Genomic DNA, 21,649 nt, shown 5'->3' on the forward strand with positions numbered 1-21,649 from the left:
CAGGGTGAAAATGGCTAACACGAGGGGACATAATTTTAAGGTGATTGGAGGAAGGTATAAGGGGGATGTCATGGGTAAGTTTTTTTACACAGAGAGTGGTGGGTGCGTGGAAGTCACTGCCAGCAGAGGTTGTGGGGGCAGATACATTAGGGACATTTAAGAGACTCTTAGACACATGAATGATAAGGAAATGGAGGGCTATGTGGGAGGGAAGGGTTAGAGATCTTAGAGCAGGATAAAATGTCGGCACAACATGGTGGGCCGAAGGGCCTGTACTGTGCTGTAATGTTCTATGGTCTATCTGCAGTGCCAGTATATTATAGAGGTCATAGAGTTTTACAGCACAGAAACAGGCCCTTTGGCCCATCTGGTCCATGTTGACCTGATCTTCTGCCTAGTCCCATCTACCTGCACCCGGACCATATCCCTCCAAACCCCTCCCATCCACGTACCTATCCAAACCTCTCTTAAACGTTACAACTGAACCCGCATCCACCACTTCCGCTGGCAGCTCGTTCCACACTCGCACCGCCCTCTGAGTGAAGAAATTCCCCCTCAGATTCCCCTTAAATATTTCACCTTTCACCCTAAACCAATGACCTCTAGTTCTAGTCTCACCCAACCTGAGGGGAAAAAGCCTACAGGCATTCACCCTATCTATACCCCTCATACTTTTGTACACCTCTATAATATCTCCCCTCATTCTCCTGCGCTCCAGGAAATAAATCCTAACCTATTCAACCTTTCCCTATAACTCAGGTTCTCAAGTCCCGGCAACATCCATGTAAATTTTCTCTGCACTCTTTCAAGCTTATTGGTATCTTTCCTCTAGGTAGGTTTCTTTCTTAAGTAAGGGGACCAAAGCAGTGCATAGTAGTCCAGGTGTGACCTCACCAGTGCCCTGTACAATGGCAACACTTCCCTATCTCCAAGCTCCAAGCCTCTTGCAATGAAGACCAATATGCCATTTGCCTTCTTACCCACCTGGAGCACCCAACTGCTAACTCCTTGTGTTTCGTGGACATCTCGATCCCTCTGTAATCCACTCATCTTCAGTCCCTCTCCAACTCTGCAATCTCTGCACTCAGCTGAGAGGCAGATGGGTTCCAGCTTAACAGACAACGACCTTTCCCCCGGTGTTATCTAAATGAAGGAGCTGGTCATTGACTCTAGGAAGCGGGGTGGTGCGCACGCTCTTGCCTGTATCAGTGGTGCTGAGGTGGAGATGGTTGAGAGCTTCAAGTTCCCAGATGTAAACGTCACCAACAATTTGTCTTGGTCCAACCACATGGAAACTACGGCCAAAATAGCTCACCAGCTTCCTCAGAAGGCTAAGGAAATTCAGCGCATCCCCGATGATTTGTACCTATTTTTACAGATTCACCATAGAAAGCATCCTATCCGGACGCATCATGGCTTGGTATGGCAACTGCTCTGCCCAAGACCGCAAGAAATTGCAAAGAGTTGTGGACACAGCCCAGCACGTCACGGAAACCAGCATCCCCTCCATTGACTCCATCTACACCTCACGCTGCCTCGGGAAAGCAGCCAAAGACCCCACCCACCCCAGTCACTCTCTCTTGTCCCCTGTCCCGTCAGGCAGAAGGTACAAAAGCTTGAAAGCACGTACTACCAGGCTCAAGGACAGCTTCTATCCTGCTGTTATCAGACTCTTGAATGGACCTCTCATACACTAAAAGATGAACTTTTGATCTCCCAATCTACCTCATTGTAGCCTTGCACTTTATTTGTCTGCCTGCACTGCACTTTCTCTGTAACTGTAACACTATATTCTGCATTCTGGTTTCCTTTTTACTATTTCGATGTACTTACGTAAGGAATGATCTGTCTGGATGGCACGCAAACTGTATTCTAGTACATGTAACAATAATAAACCAATCCCAGAACCAACGTCACATTAGAGATAGGAGAAGGAGTGGATCATCTGTGAACCTGTTGCACCATTCATCAAGATCATGGCTGATCTTTTACCTCAGTGCCATTTTCCTGCCAATATCCCCACACCCCTTGATTCCCTGAGTACCCAGAAATCTATCAACCTCTTGTTTTGAACGGACTCAGTGACTAAATCTCCAGATCCCAATGGGATAGAGAATTCCAAAGGTTCACCATCCTCTGAGTGAAGAAATTTCCCGAAACTGCCCCCCTCCCTCCTTATTCTGTGACCCCCCCACCGGTCCTAGACTTTTCAGTCAGTAGAAACACTTGCCTGAATTCAACCTGACAAGCCCTTGAAGAATGTAAATGCTTTGGTGAGACAGCACAGATGTCCGTCAGTACCGAGCCAGGCTGATTTATGTCCCTGGGTCTCAGGTGTTGTTGTCAATTCTTGTTGCTGGAGATGAAACACAAAATGGCTTTTCTCTTTCATTTCAGCTCCACTGGATCAAACAGCTCCGAATCCGATGAGCCGCCTTTGAATTTAGTTAACAAGGAACGTGCTGAATTCTCGAGAAAGGTTGTCCCTAAGCAGCTTTGCTTCATTTTCAAAGTCAAGTTTACACTTGTATGCACAAGTACATGTCTTCACAGTTGCACTGAAAAACTTACTTGCAGCAGCGTCACAGGCACAGAGCATCAGATAGACAACATCCAAAGAAAAACATAAATCAGAACACTACAACACAGTACAGGCCCTTCGGCCCACCATGTTGTGCTGACATTTTATCCTGCTCTAAGATCTATCTAATCCTTCCTTCCCACATAGCCCCCCATTTCTCTATCATTCATGTGCCTATCTAAGAGTCTCTTAAATGTCCCTAATGTATCTGCCCCCACAACCTCTGTTGGCAGTGCGTTCCGTGCACCCACCACTCTCTGTGTAAAAAACTTACCCCTGACATCCCCCTTATACCTTCCTCCAATCACCTTCAAATTATGTCCCCTCATGTTAGCCATTGTCACCCTGGGAAAAAGTCTCTGACTGTCCACTCGATCTATGCTTCTTATCATCTTGTACACCTCTATCAAGTCCCCTCTCGTCCTCCTTCTCTCCGAAGAGAAAAGCCCTAGCTCGCTCAACCTATCCTCATAAGACATGCTCTCCAATCCAGGCAGCATCCTGGTAAATCTCCTCTGCACCCTCTCTAAAGTTTCCACATCCTTTCTATAATGAGGTGACCAGAACATAAATTAAACATAAATTATACACAATTTTTACAATAAAGAACGGAAGTAGAAGTCCAAAGTGTTGTTAAACTGTAATGATTAGGGTTGTGCCAGTAGTTTTGAGAACCGAATGGTTGAAGGGAAGTAGCTGTTCCTGAACCTGGTGGTGTGGGACTTAAGGCTTCTGTACCTCCTGCCCGATGGTAGCTGCGAGAAGATGGCACGGCCCGGATGGTGGGGATCTTTAATGATGGACGTTGCCTTCTTGAGGCAGCCCCTCCTGTAGATACTACCGATGGTGGGGAGGGATGTGCCCGTGATGTATTGGGCTGAGTCCACTACTTTCTGCAGCTTCTTACGCTCCTATGCATTCGAATTGCAGTACCAGACCGTGATACAACCAGTCAGGATACATTCCCCCCACTCTTGTAATTGCAGCCAGTTTGAACTGTCTACTGTTGTGGCTTTGGTTTTGTTGCCTTAGAGTCATAAAATTGGCATACATCACCGAAACAGGCCCTTCGGCCCAACTGGTCCATGCCGACGGTGTTGCCCAGTGAGCTAGTCCTGCTGCCCGCATTTGGCCCAGTGTCCTCTACACCTCTCCTATCCATGGACTTATCTAGATGGCTTTTAAACGTTGCTAACAGGCCCGCCTCAACCACTATTTCTGGAAGCTCGTTCCAAATACACATCACCCTTTGCATGAAGAAGCTGCCCCTGATGTCCCTTTTAAATCTCGTGCCTCTGATCTTAAACCTCTGCCCTCTAGATTTTAGCTCCCCCTCCCTGGGGAAAAAGACTGTGTGTTTTAACCCTGTCTGTGCCCCTCATGATCTTATACACCTCTATCAGGTCTCCCCTCAATCTCCTGCATTCCAAGGAATAAAGTCCTAGTCTACACAACCTCTCCTTGTAACTCAGGCCCCCAAGTCTGGGCAACATCCTGGGAAGTCTTTTCTGCGCTCTTTCTAGTTTAATAACATCGTTCCTTTAACAGGGCGACCAAAACTGTACACAGTACTCCAAGTGTGGCCTCACCAATGTCTTGTACAACTGCAGCATAGCGTCCCAACTCTGTACTCTGTCTGGAGGGCACTCAAAGAAAGCCTTTCACTGTTTCTCAGTACATGTGACAATAATTAACCAATCCCAAACCAATATCCACCCAATTCTCTTTCCCAGTTTCCTGTATAACTGGGACTCCTCTGCACTGATGATATAGAGGGCGAGGGGAGGGATGAACGGGTGTCGATAAGAAAACTTTGAATGCAGCGTTTGAACAGAGTAAGGCATCTCATCCTCCCTTTTTCTTCAGCAGGATTCGCCAAAGAGAAAAAAACAACTGAAGACCAAAAGGGAGAGAGAGAATTCCTACCTGATGCGGAAGGCGATGGACACAGAAAAACATCACCAGGTGCAGGATTAACCGAGGGGGAGGGGTGAGGGGAGGGGAGGGTGTGGTAGTTGTGGAGGGGAGGGATGGAGTGTGGTAGGGATGGAGGTGAGGGGAAGGGGTGAGGGACGGTGTGTGGTAGGGATATAGGTGAGGGGAAGGGGTGAGCGGTCGGGAGACATACATGGGGAGATAGGGACATGGTGAGAGATCCCACTCTCTCTGTAACTTCCCCCCCTCGGTCATACATGAGATTTCCACCCCGACTGTCTACCCTGTCTGTGCCTCTCATAATTTTATAAGGTCTCCCTTCAGCCCCTGATGCTCCAGAAAAAAAATTCCAAGTTCATCCAACCTCTTGGTAGGTAGAGAGAGATGGGGAGACACATGTACAAGGGGCGATACAGAGAGGTTCAGTACAATTAGAGACAGAGAAAAAAGAGGTATGAGGATACAGAAAGAGACAGAGTTTCTGAGAGATGTGTGGATACAGAGACTATGAGTGATCCAAAGGGGCAGAAAGACTGCACAGAGGCAGATGCATAAAACAGAGATGAAAGGAGAGTTTCTCATTGCTGTGACCCAACTCCAGAGAACCAGGTTCAATCCCGACCTTGGGTGCTGTCTGTGTGGAGTTTGCATGTTCTCTGAGCTCTGGTTTCCTCTCACGTCCCAAGGATGTGCTGGGATTCCTACTGACCACTGTAAATTACCCTTTTGGGTAGGTGAAAAGCAAAAAGAATCAAAGAGGAGTTGAAGTGGGAGGGAAAGTATACAGTTAATGGCAGGACCCTTAACAGCATCGATGTACATAGGGATCTTGGGGTCCACGTCCATAGCTCCTGAAAGTGGCTGCACAAGCAATAAGGTGGTAAAGGGGGCATACAGCACACTTGCCTTCATTGCTGGGGGCAGAGAGTACAAGAGTCAGTAACTCATGTTGCAGCTGTTTAAAACTTTGGTTCAGCTGCACTTGGAGTATTGTGTGAAGTTCTGGTCGCCCCATTACAGGAAGGACGTGGGGGCTTTGGAGAGGGTGCAGAAGAGGTTCACCAGGATGCTGCCTGGATTGGAGGGTATGAGCTATAAGGAGAGGTTGGACAAACTTGGGTTGTTTTCTCTGGAGCGGCAGAGGCTGAGGGGAGACCTGATAGAAATTCACAAAATTTTGAGTGACATAGATAGGGTAGACAGTCAGAATCTTTTTTCCAGCATAGAAATGTTGAATACTCGAGGGCATATCTTTAAGGTGAGGGGGGATAGGTTAAAGGAGGTGTGCGGGGCAATATTTTAACAGAGAGTGTGGTGGGTGCCTGGCGGAAGCAGATACAACAGAAGCATTTAAGAGACTTTCAGACAGACACATGAATATAAGATTTCTTTATTAGTCACATGTACATCAAAACACACAGTGAAATGCATCTTTTGCGTAGAGTGTTCTGGGGGCAGCCCGCAAGTGTCGCCACACTTCCGGCGCCAACGTAGCGTGCCCACAACTTCCTAACCCCTACGTCTTTGGACGTGGGAGGAAACCGGAGCACCCGGAGGAAACCCACACGGACACGGGGAGAACGTACAAACTCCTTACAGACAGCAGCCAGAATTGAACCCGGGTGGCTGGCACCGTAATAGCATCATGCTGACCGCTGCACTACTGTGCCTGCCATGGAGGGATATGGATCATGTGCAGGCAGAAGGGATTTAGTTTAATTTGGCATGGTGTTTGGCACAGACACAGTGGGCCAAAGGGCCTGTTCCTGTGCTGTACTGTTCTATGTTCTATGTTGTACATTCTGCTTTTATTTCAAAACCTCACTGTATGGTTAACACCATCAGAGGGACAAGCAAAAGCTGTCACCCACAGCCTGAGGCCAGGTGGATCTTTTCATCATGTCTTGTGTTTCAGCTTACATCACAAGCACAGCCGGCCAAGGTACCTGCAGAGATCCAAGAAGAAAAGCGCCGAGGCCACATCCCCTATCGGAAAGGCAGTGACCCAGACTCTGACACAAACGTGAAGGTAAGTGGTGTGTTGACGTTTTCACGTGCTTGTGAATGCATTCAAATTAGTGAAGAGTAGGGAAAAGACCATGCCTTGTACAGCCAACACAGATACAAAATACTTGTTGGAGACGCAAGAAACAGCAGATTTTGGAATCTGGAGCAACAGCTTGTTTAACTCTTCAACCAATGCTTAATTCCCTATTTTCATTTTGCCTGCCATTGCCTTTAAGGGATCCAAATGTATTTTCAGCGATATTTGAAGAAACTCTTAAAGTGTCTTCATATTTCTTGTTAATTTGATATTTTATCTTTTCCCATTTTTAACTGGCATTTCCTCATTCCCAGTACTTGCAACTATTTTTTGCCTGTATTGTAAGCTGAGCCAAACATTTAATTATTGCCCTTGAGAAGGTGGTGGTGAGCTGCCTTCTTGAACTGCTGCAGTCCCTGAGGTGGGGTACACCCACAGTGCCGTCAGGGAGGGAGTTCCAGGACTTAGACCCAGCGACGGTGAAGGAACGGCGATATATTTCCAAGTCAGGATGGGGTGTGTCTCGGAGGGCAAACTCCCAGGGGGTGGTGTTCCCCGTGCTTTGCTGACCTTGAACTTCTAGCTGGTAGAGGTGGTGGGTTTGGAAGGTGCTGTCTGAGGAGTCTTGGTGAGTTGCTGCAGTGCCTCCTGTAGAGGGTACAAACTGCTGCTGCTGTGTCGGTGGTGGAGTGAGTGAGTGGGTGTGGATGGGGTGCCTGTCAAGCGGGCTGCTATGTCCTGTATGGTGCAGGGCTTCTTGAGTGTGGTTGCAGCATAACTAAAGTTCAGGACACCTGTGCCAATTGGTAGTTATAGGTTGTGGCTAATCCTAGGACTCTTCATTTTCTGTGAAAGGTCTCCACAGTGTCTGCATTTGTCCTTTATGACAGAAATGCCAACAGTTCAGAGGCAACTTCTTCCTAAAGTTCCTCCATTACCAAGAAGTGGACATTCATATTTTATTGCAAAAAACTAAGGCCTGAAGGAAAAAAAAGATCATTTGTAACTGGGGGCCAACTTTCTCAGGGATGTTTCAGCTTTGAAGTGGTGATGTTGATTGCTGACGGAACCATTGGTATTGGTATTGGTTTATTATTGTCATTTGTACCGAGGTACAGTGAAAAACTTGTCTTGCAAACCGATCGTACAGGTCAATTCGTTACACAGTGCAGTTACATTGAGTCAGTACAGAGTGCATTGAAGTAGTACAGGTAAAAACAGTAACAGTACAGAGTAAAGTGTCACAGCTACAGAGAAAGTGCAGTGCAATAAGGCACAAGGTAGGTCATGAGGTCAGAGTCCATCTCATCGTATAAGGGAACCGTTCAATAGCCTTATCACAGTGGGGTAGAAGCTACCCTTGAGCCTGTTGGTACGTGCCCACAGGCTCCTGTATCTTCTACCCAATGGGAGAGGAGAGAAGACAAATCTAATGATACTAATTGTGGGTGTAACTAGCTGGTAGATAAGGGGGGACCAGAAGATGTGATATATCTTGATCTTCAAATGCATTGACAAGGCATCTTCTGAAAGACTGAGACACAAAGACTGCAGATGCTGGAATCTGGAGCAAAAAAACCAACTGCTGGAGGAACTCAGAGGGTCAGGCAGCATCTGTGGATGGAAATGGACAGTTGACGTTTCTGGTCTGGTGGAAGGGTCTCAACCCGAAACATCGATTGTCCATTTCCCTCCACAGATGCTGCCTGACCCGCTGAGTTCCTCCAGTGGTTTTTTTTCAGCATATTATAAAAGATTGTCCCTTAAAATAAGGATTCATGGAGTTGCGGATCACGCACTAACACGGGAAGAAGATTTTGGACAGAAACAGATTAGAAATTAACAGAAACTTTTGAAGTTGGCAAACTTGTACAGAGAATGCCGGGCTTGGGGTGGGAATCAGTTCGAGACCTTTGGCCATTTCTGTTATATAGAAACAGTTCCACATCCAGGTTTGCGGGGTGGTACAATGCTGGCTGGGGCAATGAACTGTGGCAGAGGATGAAGGATGATGTGTGGTGGTTAACATGTGGACAGTAGGGGTATAATGTGGGGGAAGGTGATTGGGTACACAGTGGTAGCAAGAATAGACACTTGGACAGGTACATGGATCGCAAAGGTTTAGAGGGATACGGGCCAAATGTGGGCAAATGGGATTGCTTAGATGGGCATTTTGGTCAGCATGGATGAGTTGGGCCGAAGGGTCTGTTTCCGTGCTGTGTAACTCTACGACTTGAATAGAACGAGAGAATATTTAGTAAATGCTGATGACGGAAGTGTTGGAAATTGGATCACACTCCCGCTTCTACGTACATCTCTGGCCTAGTGGTTGGCAGTCTTGGCTTTGTGGATGGAGGTGGTGGGTTCAAGACCCCATTCCACAAACTCCATAAAGTTCAGGCGACAATCTGAGACCATTAGACATAGGAGCAGAATTAGGCCATTCGGCCCATCGAGTCTGCTCCGCCATTCGATCATGGCTGATTTATTTTTCCCTCTCAACCCCTTTCTCCTGCTTCTCCCCGTAACCCTTAACCCCCTTACCAATCAAGAAGCTATCAACCTCCACTTTAAGTATACCCAATGACTTGGCCTCTACAGCTGTCTGTGGCAATGAATTCCACAGATTCACCACCCTCTGGCTAAAGAAATTCCTCATCATCTCTGTTCTAAAGGGACATCCTTCTATTCTGAGGCTGTACCCTCTGGTCCTAGACACTCCCACTGATGGAAACATCCTCTCCACATCCACTCTGTCCAGGCCTTTCAATATTCAGTAGGTTGCAATGAGGTCCCCCCTGATCCTTCTAAACTCCAGTGAGTACAGGCCCAGAGCCATCAAATGCTCCTCATATGTTAATCCTTTCACTTCCGGGATCATTCTCGTAAACCTCCTCCGGACCGTCTCCAACGCCAGCACATCCTTCCTTAGGTATGGGACCCAAACAGGGCTGAGGGAATGTGTTGCCGTCAAAAGACAAGTCGAGGCATCGCGCCGATGGTCACTGGTTGAATGTTAAGGATCCCCAAGGCAAGATTTACACCCCAGAATGTCCGACCAGTATTTACCCAGTACTACAAATTATCCGTTGGAACACAACAGTACAGCACAGAACAGAACAGGCCCTTTGGCCCAACATGTCTGTGCTGAACACGATGCCAAATTAAAACCAAGCCCTTCTGCCTGCACATGATCCGTATCCCTCCATCCCCTGCATATTCACGTGTCTGTCTAACAGCCTCTTAAACACCACTGTCGTATCTGCCTCCACCACTGTCGTATCTGCAGCCCGTTCCAGGCACCCACCGCTTTCTGTGTAAAAACTGTGCCCCTCCCCCCCCCCACATCTCCTTTAAACTTTCTCCCTCTCACCTTCAATGCGTGTCCTCTAGTATTTGACACTTACATGGATAGGAAAGGTTTAGAGGGATATCTCCCCTGGGAAAAAGACTCTGTCTCCCCTATCTATGCCTCTCATAATTTTATGATACTCTATCAAGTCTCTGACTTTCCAGAGAAAACAACCCTAGTTTGTCCAACCTCTCCTTATAGCTCATACCCTCGAATCCAGGCGGTATCCCGGTGAACCTATTCTGCACCCTCTCCAAAGTTCTGCACAAATTTAGTTACTGTATTTTCTACATTCCAGCACTGACTTCAGATCCTCGGTTGGAAATACCTTGGGGATTTTTCTCCTGTTCTTTGTGTTACCTTTAACTCTATTTCACAGGTTCCGTACAGGACTAGTGAAGGTTCACCACCCGATGACCATGGATCTGGAAGGCTCAGTGTAGAACGACAGCACAGCACAAAAAGTAGGAAGTTTCAGAGCAACATCAATCGTGTACATGTTACCAGGGCGTGGGGCAGGTCCGGCAGCCCCTGGAATAAGCTGTCATTCATTCCATGGTTGCCATGGCAGCGGCTGACAGCAAAAGATGGCAAAACATGGACAGGGGATTGGCCGACCGTCATCTTCAGATTGGCATTTCCTGATGAGTGGGATGCATCTGGGATCACCACTAGGGCCTCAGCTACGTTGTGAACTATGTTTGTGATTTGGGTGAAGGGACTGAGAGCAGTGCAGCCAGATTTACTGATGATACGAAGGTAGGTGGTTGAAAGTTGGGAGGAGCCCAGGACCCAGGAACAGGCCCTTCGGCCCATCACATCTGTACTGACCGTGATGTCAATATAACTACCTGCATATGGTCCGTATCTCTCTATTCCCTGCCTGTTCATGTGCCTTTCTAAATACCTCCTAAATGTTGTTATTGTCTCTGCTCCTACTTTAACATTATTTACACAGCATGGTAACAGGCCCCTCCGGCCAAACGAGCCCACACTGCCCAATTACACCCACGTTAACCTACTAACCCGTCGTCTTTGAAATGTGGGAGGAAACTGGAGCACCTGGAGGAAACCCACGCAAACACGGGGAGAACATACAAACTCCTTACAGACAGCGGCCGGAATTGAACCCGGGTCTCTGGCGCTGTAAAGCGTTATGCTAACCGCTACACCGCCGTGCCTGACCACCTCACATTTACCCATATTCTCCCTCAACCTGTCCAAATCATCCTGGAGTTTCCCTGCATCCTGCTCAAGGTTCACCCTCCCACCATCTCCATTTGAAAACTTGGAGATGTTCATTCCCTTATCCAAGTTTCTAATACAAGGTGTGAATAGCTGGGGCCCCAGTGCCGATCCATGTGATCACTCCTGCTTCTCTGAGAAAGAACCATTTATTCCAGGAGAGCAGCTTCGGCCTTTACTCGTTGGACTTCAGAAGGGTGATTGAAAACATGTCTGATTCGGAGGTGAACTGTCAAAGAGGGGATTGAGAAGATGTTTGCCCTAATGGGGGTATCTAGAACTAAAGGGCTTAGAGTCATATAGCTATACAGCATAGAAACAGGTCCTTCGGCCCAACTCATCCATGCCAACGAAGTTGCCTACCTGAGCCAGTCCCATTTGCCTGCGTTTGGCCCTTATCCCTCTAAACCCTTCCTATCCATGTACTTGTCTGAATGTCCATTAAATGTCGTAATTGTACCCATCTCTACCACTTCCTCTGGCAGCTCGTTCCACTTAGCCACCACCCTCTGCATGAAAAATTTACCCCTTAGGTCCTTTTTAAATCTTTCCCCTCTCGCCTTAAACCTATGCCCCGTAGTTTTGGACTCCCCTACCCTGGGGAAAAGAATGTGACCTTCCACCTTATCTACGCCCCTCATGATTTTATAACCTCTATAATATCATGCCTCAACCTCCTACACTCCAGGGAAAACAGTTCCAGCCTGTCCAGCCTCTCCTTATAACTGCAGCCCTCCAGTCCCGGTAACATCCTTGTAAATCTCTTTTGCACCTTCTCAAGTTTAATGACACCCTCCCTACAGCAGGGCGACCAGAACTGTGTGCCGTACTCCAAGTGTGGCCTTACCAACATCTTCTACAGCTGTAACATGACGTCCAACTCCTGTCCTCAGAGCCGTGATCGATGAAGGCCAGCGTGCCAAACGCCTTCTTCACCACCCTGTCTACCTTTGTCTCCACTTCAAGGAACCATGTACTTGTACTCCAGGTCCCTCAGTTCTACACTCGCCAGGGCCTTGCATTTAATGTGTGAGTCCTGTCAGGGGGGAATCATCAATTTATGGTAGAGATGAGGAGGAATATCTTCTCCCAGAGGGTCTCCCGGTGGAACTCTCTCCATGTGGAGGTGGAACCATTGCATTAAGAGGCTGGCCGACAGTCAGTCAAGGGATACCTGGAGAAAGCAGGGAATGCTGTTGATGCAAAAGTGGAGGAGTACGGGGGGGTGGGGGGGGGGAGGTGTGGTAGGTCACGGTCATGGTGGCCTTGTGGTTGTTACTGGACCCAAAGGCGGGGATAATGCTTCCCCCTGGCTAGATGATCCAGAACCAGGGGTCACCTGTGTTAGGAGCTGGGGGGGGGGGGGGGGACATCCAGGACTGAGATGAGGAGAGATTTTCTTCAGTCAGAGGGTGGTGAACCATGGAATTCTTCAGTCAAGTGCATCCAGGATGAAGGGTCTCGACCCAAAACATCGCCTGTCCATTTCCCTCCACAGGCGCTGCCTGACCCGCTGAGTTCCTGCAGCATTTTGTGTGTTGCTACATTTACTCCTATTTTCTACGTAACGGGAGTGAGAATATTTATTGCTAAAATCGTTTGATTGGTCTGGTCCGGGTTTGGAATTAGTGTCCAAACACCAGCAGTCTCTTGCTTGAGAACAAATTAATGGAAGATCTTCTCAAGCACACGGACGTAAATACGATTCTGTCAAATACGTCAAAGCAAAAACAGTTTCTGCCTTTTTCCTTCACCCATTAGAATTCACGTGGGTTCCGAAAACCAATAGCACGAGGAAGAAGACAACTTGCTTCACACCGCACCTCATTGTGTCTCCGGTACACTTCTTCCCTGTCAGTACAACAAAGCTTCCTATCATCAGTCGAGTGGAGAGCAGGAACTGGAGGATACCTCGAACAAAAAGTAAGGGAGAATCCCAGAGTCTCCACATTAAGCAGAGAGATTGTTTCAAGGATTAGGGATGACTTCCTTTTGGATCGAGAATGACTTGTTGCTACTCCAGTAACTAATTGGTAATTGGTTTATTATTGTCACGTGTACTGAGATACGGTGAAAGGCTTTTGTTTGCGTGCCATCTGGACAGATCATTCCATACAGAAGTATATTGAGGTAATACACAGGGAAAAGCAATAGCAGAATGCAGAATAAAGTGTCACAGTTACAGAGAAAGTGCAGTGCAGGCAGACAATAAGGTGCAAGGGCCATGACGAGGTAGATTGAGTGATCAAGAGATCATCTTCATTATACGAGAGGTCCATTCAAGAGTCTTATAACAGGGGTAGAAGCTGTCCTTGAGCCTGGTGGTATGTGTTCTCAAGCTTTTGTATCTTCTGCCTAATGGGAGGGGGGAGAAGAGAGAATGTCCGGGGTGGGAGGGGTCCCTGATTATGTTGGCTGCTTTACCGAGGCAGCAGGAAATGTAGACAGAATCAATGTAGGGGATTGTGGTTTTCGTGATCAAGTTGAAATTGTTTACTGATCTACATCTTATTTCTTCTTCTATAGATACTATCTATAATGTCCTTGCTGTGCCTTCATCTCTCTTGACGTCAAATGGATTCAGGTAGGTGGACTAAATTACTGGGGTGATCTTCATCGTTACGCAGAGTTCAGCACAAAAATACAGAAGCCCAATTTGCCTCACCGCATCAGAATCATCTGCCCCAGTACATCTGTGAAATTCTCCACCAAAGAAAGCAGTGGAAGCCAATTCATTAAATATATTCACGAAAGAGTTGGATATTGTTCTTGGGTTTGGTGAGATCGAGGGATGTGAGGAGAAAGCTGGAAAAGAGGATTGACTTTGAATGATCAGCAATGGTCGTATTGAGTGGCAGAGTAGGTTGCCGAAGGGCCGAGTGGCCTACTCCTGCTGTTCTCTATGTTCCTATGTGAATTAGGAGCAGGAGTAGGTCTCAGAACCTTTAACTGGTTCCCCATTTGGGAAGATTTTGGCTGATCTGATTGCAATCTCAAATCCACATTCCCATTTACCCGTGATAACCTTTCACCCTGCTTATCGAGTATCTATCCACCTTCTCTCTTAAAAAGGTTCAAAGACTCTGCTTCCAGTTCCATAGAGTCATACATCACAGAAACAGACCCTTCGGCCCAACATGTCCATACCAACCACTCTGATCCCATCTACCAGCACTTGGTCCACAGCCTCTCTGCCTTGGTGATTCAAGTGCTCGTCTCAAGTGAGACTCAAGTGAGAGTCTCAGCCTCCACCACCCCCTCAGGCAATGTGTTCCAGATTCCAACCCCACCTCTGGGAAAAAAAAATCTTCCTCAGATCCCTTTTAGACCTCTTCTCCCTTACCCTAAACCTATGCCCTCTTGTTCTGATGTCTCTACAATGTGGGATTTAGACAGGAAAGGTTCAGAGGGGTATGAAAGCAAATGGAACTGGCTTAGTTATACGTCACGGAAACAGACCCTTCAGCCCCATTCATCCATGCTTGCCCAAGGTGCCCGACTAAGCCAGTCCCATTTACCTGCATTTGGCCCAAATCCCTCTAAACCTTTCCTATCCATGCACCTGAACAAATGTCTTTTAAATGTTGTTATTGTACCCACCTCTACCACTTCCTCTGGCAGCTCGTTCCACACACCCACCACCCTCTGGGTGAAAAACTTGCCCTCAGGTCCCTCTCTTTCTCCTCTCACCTTAAGCCTGTGCCCTCTAGTTTTAGACTCCCCTACCCTGGGGAAAAGACTGTGACCATTCACCTTATCTATGCCCCACATGAACTTAAAAACCTCTATAACGTCACCCCCCGGACTTCCTTCACTTCAGGGAGAACAGTCCCAGCCTGTCCAGCCTGTCCTTATAACTCCAGCCCTCCAGTCCCAGTAACATCCTTGTGAATCTTTCTGCACCCTCTCTAGTTTAATCACATCCTTCCAATGTTGGTATTGGTATTAGTTTATTATTGTCACATGTACCGAGGTACAGTGAAAAACTTGCATACTGATTGTACAGATCAATGCATTACACAGTGCATTGAGGCAGTACAAGGGCAAACAATAATAGAATGCAGAATAAAGTGTTACAGTTACAAAGAAAGTGCAGTGCAGGCAGACAATGAGGTGCAAGGCCATAACAAGGTAGATTGTGAGGTTAAGGGACCCTCTCATCGTATAAGGAAACCATTCAATAGTCTTATCACGGTGGGATAGAAGTTGTCTTTGAGCCTGGTGGTATGTGCCCTCAGGCTCCTGTATCTTCTGCCTGATGGGAGGGGGAGAAGAGAGAATGTTCTGGGTGGGTGGGGTCTTTGATTATGTTGGCTGCTTCGCCAAGGCAACGAGAGGTAGAGTCCATGGAGGGGAGGCTGGTTTCCGTGATGCGCTGGGCTGTGTCCCACAACTCTCTGCAGTCTCTTGCGGTCCTGGGCAGAGCAGTTGCCGTACCATAGTGCAGGGACCAGAAACTGTACAACTGTAACATGATGTCCTGACTCTTATACTCAATGCCAGCGACCAATTGTGTGTCTCCAGCACGTGTTGCTTTAGCTTTAGAAATTCAATCTCTGCAGTTTCTTTGATTCAATGTATTTGCCAACGATATCTTACAGCAATGAAACCACCTCACTGACAGTAGACCCGCAGTCTGTGTTGAACTCAGCTGAGCCGCCGCAGTCTCGAGGGCCAGACAGGGACACTGACCATCAGCAGGGGCTGTGTTCAGCTTCGAGTGGTGTGTCCAGCACCAGAGCAGGCAGTCATCAGCCTCTCTCGGGAACGCAAGGTGACGTCCGCCCAGCCTGAAACTAGCTCCTGTTTTCAGAGAGTGCACATTTAGTTTTTTTTAACAAGGGCAGTGAGGAGTTTAAGTTTGGTTGATTATTATGAATTAAAACATAGAATATAGAATGTAGAACAGTGCAGCACAGGAACAGGCCCTTCAGCCCACCATGTCTGTGCCATAGAACATAGAACACTACAGCACAGTACAGGCCCTTCGGCCCACCATGTCTGTGCCGACCATGATGCTAATCCAATCTAATCCCATCTGCCTACACATGGTCTACATCCCTCCATTCCCTGCCTGTTCATGTCCCTGTCTAAATGCCTCTTAAACATTGCTATCGTATCTGCTTCTCCCACCTCCCCTGGCAGCCTGTTCCATTTTTCCATTGTCGCATCCTAACCTCACTCACTCGACCCTCATCCACCCCCAACGTTCAATGGCATTCCCATCACAGAACCCCACCATCAATATGGGGTCACCATGACCAGAAACTGAACTGGAGTAGCCATATCCACAATGTGGCTACAAGAGCAGGTCAGAGGCTGGGAATCATGTGGTCAGTATCTCACCTCCTGACTCCCCGCAGCCTGTCCACCATCTACAAGGCTCAAGTCAGCAGTGTGAGAGAAGACTCCACTTGCCTGGGTGAGTGCAGCTTCAACAGCAGTCAAGAAGCTCGACAAAATACAGGACATAGCAGCCCGCTTGACAGGCACCCCATCCACACCCACTCACTCACCACATCACCAACACAGAGCAGCAGCAGTTTGTACCCTCTACAGGAGGCACTGCAGCAACTCACCAAGACTCCTCAGACAGCACCTTCCAAACACACCACCTCTACCAGTCAGAGAGACAAGGGCAGTAAAAGCATGGGGAACACCACCCCCTGGGAGTTGCCCTCCGAGCCACACCCCATCCTGACCTGGAAATATATCGCCATTCCTTCACCATCGCTGGGTCAAAGTCCTGGAACTCCCTCCCTGACGGCACTGAGGGTTGACTCAGACAGGACCCAGACAACAGGGCAAGTAACATTCCACATTAGGACATAAGGTAGTGCAGCAGGTAGAGCTGCTGCCTCACAGCTCCAGGGACCCAGGTTCGATCCCGACTTCCGGCGCTGTCTGTAACTGCGTGGATTTCCCCCAGGTGCTTCGGCTTCCTCCCACACCCCAAAGATGTGAGGGTTGGTGAGTTAATTGGCCACTGTAAACTGGTGTGTGGGTGAGGGGTAGGATCCGGTGGGGGAAGGTGATGGGAATGTGGGGAGAATGTGGCCAGGCACAGTAGTGTAGCGGTTAGCGTAACGCTATTACAGCGCCAGCGACCCGGGTTCAAATCCAGCCACTGCCTGTAAGGAGTTCGTACGTTCTCCCCGTGTCTGCGTGGGTTTCCTCCGCGTGCTCCGGTTTCCTCCCACATTCCAAAGACGTACGGGTTAGGAAGTTGTGGGTGTGCTATGTTGGCGCTGGAAGCGTGGCGACACTTGTGGGCTGCCCCCAGAACACTCTACGCAAAAAGATGCATTTCACTGTGTGTTTCGATGTACATGTGATTAATAATGATATCTTATCCTAAAGAATAATATGGGATTAGTGTAAATGGGTGCACATGGAGTTGGTGGACAGTGAGGCCAGCTTCCTTGCTCTGATTCATTGACTCCCATGAACAAATACCAGGCTATAGCAGTGTTAGGTAAGCACTGGCTCGTACTGCCGTGCTGTGTGTACTTCCTCCACTGACTGACCATTGACATTCACCATGTTATGGGCACCCTCACTCATCTACCAATCACCAGTCTTCCAGGAAAAGATTCCTGGATCTCCCTGTGTTCCTCACGGACCTTCAATCACTGCCTCCCACCAATGTTACGCACCTTATAAATTGTCTTTCAAGTTCTCCTAAGAGTCTTGGGAAATACTTAGTGTGCAATGACAGTATTTAAAAATGGCATGTTCTTAAGTTATGAGCACGTCTCTGTTTGATTATTTACAAAGCTTTCAGGTGAGAAGGGGAAAGTTTAAAGGAGATGTTTATTACACAGAGAGTGGGAAAGTGATAGTTTCTGGATATTAGAACATTGAACATAGAAAACCTACAGCACAATTCAGGCCCTTCAGCCCACAAAGCTGTGCCGAACATGTCCCTACCCTAGAAATTACTAGGCTTACCCATAGCCCTCTATGTTACTCAGCTCCATGTACCTATCTAACAGTCTGTTGAAAGACCCTATCGTATCAGCCTCCACCACCGTTGCCGGCAGCCCATTCCACACACTCACCACTCTCTGAGTAAAAAACTTACCCCTGACATCTCCTCTATATCTACTCCCCAGCACCTTAAACCTATGTCCTCTTGTGGCCACCATTTCAGCCCTGGGGAAAAGCCTCTGGCTATCCACCCGATCAATGCCTCTCATCATCTTATACACCTCTATCAGGTCCCCCCTCATCCTTCATCTCTCCAAGGAGAAAAGGCTGAGTTCCCTCAACCTGCTTTCATAAGGCATGCTCCGCATTCCAGGCAGCCTCCTTGTAAATCTCCTCTGCACCCTCTCTATGGCTTCCACATCCTTCCTGTAGTGAGGCGACCAGAACTGAGCACAATACTCCAAGTGGGGTCTGACCAGGGTCCTATATAGCTGCAACAATACCTCACGGCTCCTAAACTCAATTCCCTGATTGATGAAGGACAATACACCGTATTAAAGGAAACAAGGGGTATGGGGACAGTGCAGGAAAATGATCACATTATTGTACCGAGATTTTGTTTGTGTGTCATCCGGACAGATCATTCTGTACATAAGAATAATAAGATATCTTTATTAGTCAAATGTACATCGAAACACACAGTGAAATGCATCTTTTGCGTAGAGTGTTCTGGGGGGCAGCCCGCAAGTGTCGCCACGCTTCTGGCGCCAACATAGCATGCCCACAACTTCCTAACCCGTACGTCTTTGGAATGTGGGAGGAAACCGGAGCACCCGGAGGAAACCCACACAGGCACGGGGAGAACGTACAAACTCCTTACAGACGGCGGCCAGAAATGAACCCAGGTCGCTGGCGCTGTAATAGTGTTATGCTAACTGCTACACTACACAAGTATGAAGAGGTAGTAAAAAGAAAACTGGATTGCAGAACATAGTGTTACAGCTACAGTGAAAGTGCAGTGCAGGTAGACGGATAATCATTGTAGCGTTAAGTGAACAGATTGCACTGAGAGTGTCTGGCCAGATTCCACTTCTGACACTTTTTTGCCCTGACAGTTTCCAGGGAGAGGAAGCCCATTACCAACAGGAGCCTGAGGTTTTCCGAAGGAACAGACAGCAGGTCTGGATCGGATCAGAGTACCGTATTTACACACCTATGGCAGGACGCATCCCTTAGTGAGCTCCAGTATGCCAGCAAGCAGATGTCGAGAGCTGTCTCCCACACCTTGTCAGCCAATTCGGGTGGCTTTAACCTGTCTACCACCGTGAATTCTGCGCCGGAAGTAGGAGAAAGCAGAGAGCCTCTAGCTCAGAGCAGGTGAGGGAAGAGGTAGAACAGTTCCATTCCTCTGGTCACCCCCATTACAGGAAGGATGGGGAGGCTTTGGAGAGGGTGCAGAAGAGGTTCACCAGGATGCTGCCTGGATTAGAGGGTATGAGCTACAAGGAGAGGTTGGAAAAACCTTAACAGTTTGTGTTGCACTTTGGAAGGTCAATTGTAAAGGAAAAGTATACTGTTAATTGCAGGACCCTTAACAACATTGATGTACAGAGGGATCTTGGGGTGCAAGTCCAGAGATGCCTGGAAGTGGCCACGCAAGTAGATAGGGTGGTAAAGAAGGCGTTCGGCATGCGTGCCTTCATCGGTCAGGGCATTGAGTATAAGAGACAGGAAGTCATGTTGCAGCTTTGGAAAGGGCACAGAAGAGCTTTACCAGGATGGATTAGAGGGCATGAGCTATAAGGAGAGGTTGGACAAACTTGGGTTGTTTTCTCTGGAGCATCGGAGGCTGAGGGGAGACCTAATAGGTTTATAAAATTATGAGAGGCAGAGATAGGGTAGACGGTCAGAGTTTTCTCTCCCAGGGTGGAAATGTTGAATACCAGAGGGCGTAGGTTTAAGGTGAGAGGGGGAAATTTTAAAGGAGATGTGCGGGGCAAGTTTTTTTTACACACAGAGAGTGGTGGGCGCCTGGAACGGGCTGCCAGGGGAGGTGGTGGAGGCAGATACGATAGTGGAGTTCAAGAGCCTGTTAGACACATGAATATGCAGGGAAGGGAGGGATATGGACCACGCGCAGGCAGAAGAGATTTAGTTTAATTTGGCATCGTGCTTGACACAGGCATTATGGGCTGAAGGGCCTGTTCCTGTGCTGTACTGGTCTACGTTCTCTGGACATGTGGAGTCACCAAGACACCTCTGTTGTACTTCGAGGTCTTGTGTGTACAGCCCAACTGCTCAATGAGCACAGTGGATTGTTCACTGTCCTTCCCACTGACAAAGTACCAAGAGTGAGTCTCATATTACCATTCAGCCCAGCGAGTCTATGCTAGCTCGCAGAACAGGCCCATCCATCCTAACCCCCAATTCTTTCCCTGTAACCTATTCTCTCTCACATTCCCATGAGGTTAGGCAGCACCTGTGGAGAGAGAAACATTTGGAGAGAGAGGGAAACTTTTGGAGGGACAGAAATTTTTGGGGGGAGAGAGAGAGAGATTTAGCGATTCAGATCAAAGGCCATTCATCAGAAATGTTGAATGAGTTAAACAGAACAAGCAATGAGTACTTTGCCAATTGACATGAGATTGTAGCTGCCTCTACCTCCACCTCTGGCAACTTATTCTAGGTATTTACCACCTTCTGTGTGATAAACTTACCCCTCAGATCTCATTTAAATTTCTCCCCTCTCACCTTAAACCTGTGCCCTCTAGTTCTAGACTCCCCTACGCCGGGAAAAAGTTCTGACTATCTAAAACATAGACATAGAACATTACAGCACAGTACAGGCCCTTTGGCCCACAATGTTGTGCTGACATTTTATCCTGCTCTAAGATCTATCTAACCCTTCCCTCCCCCATAAGCCCCCATTTCTCTATCATTCATGTGTCTATCTAAGAGCCTCTTAAATGTCCCTAATGTATCTGCCCCCACAACTCTGCCAGCAGTGCGTTCCACACACCCACCACTCTCTGTGTAAAAAAACTTACTCCTGACATCCCCCGTATACCTTCCTCCAATCACCTTAAAATTATGCCCCCTCGTGTTAGCCATTGTCGCCCTGGGAAAAAGTCTCTGACTGTCCACTCGATCTATGCCTCTTATCATCTTGTGCACCTCTATCAAATCACCTCTCATCCTCCTTCTCTCCAACGAGAAAAGCCCCAGCTCACTCAACCCTATCCTCATAAGACGTGCTCTCCATCCAGGCAGCATCCTGGTAAATCTCCTCTGCACCCTCTCTAAAGCTTCCACATCCTTCCTATAATGAGGCGACCAGACTGAACACAATACTCCAAGTGTGGTCTGACCGGAGTTCTATAGAGCTGAAACATTACCTCGCGGCTCTTGAACTCAATACCCGACTAATGAAGGCCAACACTCCATACGCCTTCTCAACAACCCTATCGACCTGCGCGGCAACCTTGAGGGATCTGTGGACGTGGACCCCAAGATCCCTCTGTTCCTCCGCACTGCTAAGAGTCCTGCCATTAACCTTGTACTC

At 47.9% G+C, this 21,649-nt stretch overlaps 1 protein-coding gene and 1 long non-coding RNA gene across 2 annotated transcripts in view; both read left to right on the forward strand.

Moving 5' to 3' along the window:
* The window catches only part of LOC127572497 (cytosolic carboxypeptidase 2-like), a 40,013-nt gene extending 29,407 nt beyond the window's left edge, over positions 1–10,606 (forward strand). Inside the window, exons 10-12 of the mRNA XM_052019888.1 lie at positions 2,398–2,527; positions 6,432–6,545; positions 10,292–10,606. Of these exons, the coding sequence (XP_051875848.1) occupies positions 2,398–2,527; positions 6,432–6,545; positions 10,292–10,606 (559 nt within the window). The remainder of the gene's footprint in view (positions 1–2,397; positions 2,528–6,431; positions 6,546–10,291) is intronic.
* Positions 10,607–13,026: 2,420 nt separating this feature from the next.
* Positions 13,027–19,272, forward strand: LOC127579629 (uncharacterized). The gene is made up of 4 exons (XR_007957708.1): positions 13,027–13,080; positions 13,684–13,741; positions 15,759–15,931; positions 19,203–19,272. It is a non-coding gene; the product is annotated as an uncharacterized LOC127579629 (long non-coding RNA).
* Positions 19,273–21,649: the final 2,377 nt, after the last annotated feature.

Source organism: Pristis pectinata, chromosome 1, assembly GCF_009764475.1.
Source record: "Pristis pectinata isolate sPriPec2 chromosome 1, sPriPec2.1.pri, whole genome shotgun sequence".
NCBI classification, from domain to species: Eukaryota; Metazoa; Chordata; class Chondrichthyes; order Rhinopristiformes; family Pristidae; genus Pristis; species Pristis pectinata.